At 34.9% G+C, this 6,000-nt stretch overlaps 1 protein-coding gene across 3 annotated transcripts in view; it reads left to right on the plus strand.

Annotated features, from left to right (window-relative positions):
* TRAM1 (translocation associated membrane protein 1) overlaps positions 1–4,886 on the plus strand; it is a 29,213-nt gene extending 24,327 nt beyond the window's left edge. For all 3 annotated transcript variants that reach the window (XM_001493139.7, XM_070221440.1, XM_070221441.1), the window contains one exon: positions 3,315–4,886. In XM_001493139.7, the coding sequence (XP_001493189.1) occupies positions 3,315–3,388 (74 nt within the window). In that variant the 3' untranslated portion in view covers positions 3,389–4,886. The remainder of the gene's footprint in view (positions 1–3,314) is intronic.
* The last annotated feature ends 1,114 nt before the right edge of the window (positions 4,887–6,000 follow it).

The raw sequence follows: 6,000 nt of genomic DNA on the forward strand, positions 1-6,000 counted from the left end.
TTGCATTTTCAGTATACAGGATCGTGTCATCGGCAAATAGAGACAGTTTTACCTCTTCCTTTCCAACTTGGAATCCTTTTATTTTATTTTCTTGCCAAATTGCCTGGCTAGGCCCACTAGAAGGATGATGAAGAGCAGACATCTTGTCTGGTCCTGATCTTCGGGAAAGCATCCACTCTTTCACCGCTAAGCATGATCTGAGCTGTGGGTTTTTCCTAAATGGCCTTTATCAGGTTGAGGAAGTTCCTTTTTCTATTCCTAGTTTGTTTGTATTTTTATCAGAAAAGGAGGTAAGTATTTTGTCACTTGCTTTTTCTACATCTACCCAGATCATCCGATGGTTTTTGTCCTTTATTCTATTGATATCATTGATTATGTTAATTGATTTTTAAATGTTAAGCCAATAACGCATTCCTGGTATAAATCTCATTTGACCATGGTGTATAATTCTCTTTAGATGTTGCTTGATTTGATTTGTTAGTATTTTTTTGAGGATTTTTACATCTGTATTTATAAGGGATACTGAGGTGTATTTTTTGGTGATGTCTTGCTTTTCACATGTAAAACCGACCTTGCATTCGTGGCATAAGCCCAAGCCGATGGTGATAATAACCACTTTTGCTGGATTCGTTTTTTCAGTGTTTGTTTAGGATGTTTGCGTTTGTGTTCGTGTAATAGATTGGCCTGTAATTAGCCCTTTTTTGTAATATCCTTCTTAGGTTTTGGTGTCAGGATTATGCTGGCCTTATAAAAAGTGTTGGGCAGTTTTGTCTTTTCTGTAATATCAGCATTATTTCTTATTTAAATGTTTGGAAGAATTCACCAGTGAGGCCATCTAACGTAGAGTTGTCTTCATGGGAAGGTTTTTAACTACAGATTCACAGTCTTTAGTAGATAATAGAATTACTCAGATTTTCTGTTTCTTATTGTCTCTTTTGGTAAGATGTGTTTTTCAAGGAATTTGTCTGTTTCCTCTAAATTTGCAAATGGATTGATATAAAATTATTCATAATATCCTCGTTATCTTATTAATGCCTGTAGAAGAGCAGTGATTTCCGTTTTTCATTTCCTACGTTGGTAGTTTGTGCCTTTCTCTTTTTTCTTTCACCAGCCAAGACACAACATTTGTCTTCTTTTGTTGATTTTCTCTGTCATACCCTTGATTTCTGTTCTTATTGCCCTTTCTTTGGGTTTAATTTGCTGTTAGGATTTCTTCTTGGACCCATGGATTATTTATAAGTGTATTGTTTAATTTACAAATATTTGGGCATTTTCTGGTTTTCTTTTTGTTACTGATTTCGACCTTAATTCCGTGTGGTTAAAGAACATCCTCTGGATGATTTCAATTCTTTGGAATTTGTTGAGACTTTCATTATGGCTCAGCCTGTGTTCAGTTTTGGTGAATGTTTGTTTGGACCTCAAAAGGATGTGTGTCTGCCTTTGTTGGTATTATGTTCTATAGATGTCAGGTCACATTTGTTAATTGTGTCGTTCAGTCTTTCTGTCTTGACTGATTTGGTGGAAGGAGTTCTGCTTGTTCATCTGTTATTGCAAGAGGTATTGACCATTTCTCCTTGTAACACAAGCTTATAAGTTTGTGTTTTAAATATTTTGGAGATGTGTTGTAAGTACATTAAAATTTAGAGTCTTTATAAATTCCTGTCGAAGTTGTCCTTCTTTATTATCAAATGTCCATTTTCATCTCTTGTTTGTCTGAATTTACTATAGCTACACCAACTTTCTTTTGATAAAATATTATCATGGTGTATCTTTTCCTATATTTTTCTACTTTAACCCTTTCTTTGTCCTTAAATATAAATTGTGTCTTTTGTAAGCAGCATTTTTTCCCTCCAGTCTGATAGTTCCTGTGTTTGTTTTTTGGCTGTTACAGTGTGATGTTCCTGTGTATGATTTTCTTTGTGTTTATCCTGTTCTGTCTTGTCTGGAGCTTCTGCATCTTGGCTTGGTTTATTTTATCATTTTTGGAAAGTTCTTGAACGTTATTTCTTCAAATATTGCTGCTTCTCCCTTCTCTTTCTCCTGTCCTTCTGGGACTCCAGCACTTGTGTTAAACCCTTTTACCCCAGCCCTTATATCTTTTCACGCTGTCTGCATTTTCCATCCTTTTTTCCTGTGAGTTTCAATCTGAGTATTTTTTTAGTTCACTAATGTATTCTCTTACACCTAATCTGCTCTTAAACTCATTTATTAAATTTATATTTTCACTTGCTGTATTTTCCACTTCTGGGATTAAAGATTTCAGTTCTCTGGTGAAGTTCTTGATCTTTTCATTTATTTTTATTAATCATTGTTCTTTCAATGGCCCTATCTGATAACTCCAGATCTGGATGACCTGAGGATCTATTTCTGGTGTTTTTTTCCTGTTAGTTTTTAGTCAGTTGGTCGTGTTTTCTGGTAGGCCTGGTAATTTTTAATTGACTGTTAGAATTTTGTGTAAAAACGTGTAGAGGTTCTGGATTGAATATGGCTAGATCATTCTGTCTTGTCAAAGCCAGTCTATTTCCAATTTGTTCTCATTCCTAGGATGTCAACCATTTATAAGGTCCTTTGTCCCTGACAGGCCCTGGATTCAAATTTTTTGTCTCCTGTCATTGTGAGACTTCCCCGTTCTCTCTGTAGCTTTGTGCTGTCTCTGACTCTTGCGTGGTGTGTGCACATTTGGCTAATGCCGTAAGGGAGAAATACACATAGCTGCCTTGGTATTTTTCCAGTGCCTTCAGCCATTTTTGTATTCAGCTTTTATGGATATTTTTGAAGGGGGTGAGTCTGACGTTAGTTATTGCATTATAGCTTGAAGAAGAAGGCAGCCATGTGACGTTCTTAAACTAAGAGTTATCATCCCAAACACCAACTTTCTAACATGTTGTAAAGAAACATGTCTCCAAGAACTGCATTTGTTTGCTGTCAGATGTGAAAAGGTTCTTTATTTCTACCAAAGTACTGCTTTCAAGACTACCATTTAAAAATTCTTGTAATTGTTTTTTACAATTTTCTGTCACTTTTTTCTTCTTTCCATAGTACTTTCTTTTTTAAATTTTTTATTGAGATATAATTGACATTGTAGTTACTTTTAATTTGCTCTTTTTCAGTTCATTGTGTTTAATATGTCATTAGGTTTATGATTGATTAAATACTAGTAAAAATTAATCACTAGTAAATAAGTTTCACCCAGGGGCATAAGAGCATATATTGGATTTTAAAATCTCTTTTCTGAAGGCACCTTTATGTATCAAGGTGATGTTGTTTGCATTTATTTATAAAAGATAGTAATACTGGTTCTTTTCTCTTTTCAGAAAATGGTGTAAATGGAACAGTAACCTCAAATGGAGCAGACTCTCCCCGTAATAGAAAAGAGAAATCTTCATAATGAATTATAATCTGATTGATTACTGTCCCCAAAGAAATCTGCTTTTTACGATATCTTTCAGCACTAGAGATTTTTTTTTCCTGTTCTTGAAAATACAGTCTGTGCTCTTTGATTCTCGCTATTGTACTGTTTCATGCATTTTTTTAAAGGGCATTTGAGGGGAGGATGGTTATTATGAGTGAAAAAAACGTTTTAGCTTAGTCTAAGCTACCTGCCTTCAAAATAGTTTAGGGACCACCACCTTATTTTATTTTGTTTTTTATCTTTGAACATTTTTCTAATGATTTGGAGAGATAACTATTTACAAAAATTCTACATATCAGTGATACAATTTCTTGCTCTCACCAATTTTTTATATTAGCAAGATGGCCTGTTCCAGCAGGGTCATATTTTTTAAGTTATCTTTCAGGGTAAAATGGAAATACTATAAAGTTGAAAATCAAACTTTAATATGTTTTCAGTGTTCTCTGATTTTTAGGAATTTTTGTAGCCTTTACACCTGGGAAAAAAGATTTGTAAATTCATCAGAATAATCGTGTGCTTTATTTTATAGGTAGTGGTTGTTAGTGTTACACCCCATTTTTTAAAAAAGAAAACTTAAAATTGGTTACGATGTGTGGAGATTTATTGCCATATATATTGAATCAAAATATATTGACATAAAAGTATGTGTGAAGTAAAAATCTTTTTTGTGCATTTTCAACACTTGTAAACTGGAAATCAGAGAAATTAAATATTTAGTATAAAGAAGAAAATCGACTATAGCCCTTTTTGCTATGTTTAGTAATGATTCTTAATGGGGCTTGTCGTAAGTTCAGTATGCACAGCATCTTAGAAAAATATTGTTTGACCTGCAAACCCTTTAAAAATAATGCCTACTTGATTTATATCTAAAAAAAGAATGTCAGGTAATTTTTGGAAAACATTTAATGCACTAACCTTAAAGAAATTGAAAATTCAGGTGGATAAATAGTCTTAACAAAAGACAATGCTTTATGTTATAACTATAGCTTTGGGCCCATCTTTAATTGAGAAGCGTTTATCTGTATAAAACATATTTTTGGATAAATATATATATATATTTGTATCTCTACAGAAAGGCTCTAAAAAAACATTTGAGTAAAGTACTTGGTTCCCTTTTCTATAATTATCCTTTAAAATCCTTATAGCTGTATTTGGGTTTTTGTTGTCTTTACAGTACTATATTGCTCCTTTTGGTATTCACATCTTATTCCCAATTTCCCACTTTTGTCACCAGCTAATGTTTGTGCCATTTTTAGTATAAAAGTGGCAGACCTGTTGGGTCTGCAGTTTAATAAGTTGCCATGCTACTAGAAAGTTGTGCTTTCTGTTTCCAGCTGTTTACCTACTTCCTGGAAAAAGTAGCTCTCTGTAGCATCATGGAGTTTCAGTGGAACCAAATTTTTGCCATTAAAAACTGGCATTATATTGAGCTATATATTAAAAAAATCAGTCAAAATAAAAATTTTTACTTTCACAAGCTGTATCCTGGACATTTTCTTCGTTGTTTTATCCCCTTTTAGTATATAATCACATTAAAATGTACCGTGTTTAAAGAATACACTTTTGATAGACATTTAGAATAATAGTCTTTCCCAAAAACTGTGCTCTGCAAAAAAAGGTGGTTAGTCTTATATATTATTTATGAGGGCTCCTGGGGAAAATGGTTCATAACCAAATAAATTCAGGGACTACTGGGTTAAACAAACTTAAAGGTGTTTCTTTACCACAGGACTGTTCAGTCCTTTATATGCAGATATGCTTCCTGACCCACCAAGAGTGTTGGCACTGGGGGTATAATATGAGTGTTTCCCCGCTCATTGAACTGTAGAAACTACTACTGGAAAGTTCTGTACAACACTTGTGTTCTGCATCATGCACTATGGGTTTAGGGGGCACAGAAAGCCCTTGGAATGTAGTTAAAACTTTATAAGACACACATATATGCACAAGTATAAATGTAAATTGTAAGCCCCAGGCTCCATCATCCCAAATGCTCTGAGGAAAGTGTGTCTTTACTGGCCTCCAGATCGTGCAGAGGCTGTCACTGTCACCTGGCCTCAGATCCAACTTTGAAGCCTGGTGGGAAGCATGACAGTAGGACGGTGAACCAGGATAGCTGTCTTAGCCTCAGTGAGTGACAGTTGCTTTGCCATTCTGGGGCTTAGTCTTTCCCTCTGTAGAATATGGTTGTGAGTGGTCCAGGTGGACTATTCTGAAACAAAATATTAACGACATTTTTCTAAAATTAAGTACAGTAGTCTTCCTTTATCTGTGATTTGGCTTTCCACAGTTTCGGTTACCCGTGGTCAACCACGATCTGAAAATATTGAATGGAAAGTTCCAGAAATAAGCAATTCGTAAGTTTTAAATTAAGCACCGTTCCCGGTAGTGTAATGAAATCTTGAGCCATCCCTTTCCATCCTGCCTGGGATGTGAGTCACCCCTTTGTCCAGCGTATTCACACTGTACGCTAACTGCCCGTTAGCCCATTAGGAAAAACTTAGTACATGCGGAGTTTGGTACTATCTGTGGTTTCAGGCGTCCACTGGGCGTCTTGGAATATATCCTTCAAGGATCAGGAGGGGCTA

This window comes from Equus caballus, chromosome 9 (genome assembly GCF_041296265.1).
Source record: "Equus caballus isolate H_3958 breed thoroughbred chromosome 9, TB-T2T, whole genome shotgun sequence".
Classification (NCBI taxonomy): Eukaryota; Metazoa; Chordata; class Mammalia; order Perissodactyla; family Equidae; genus Equus; species Equus caballus.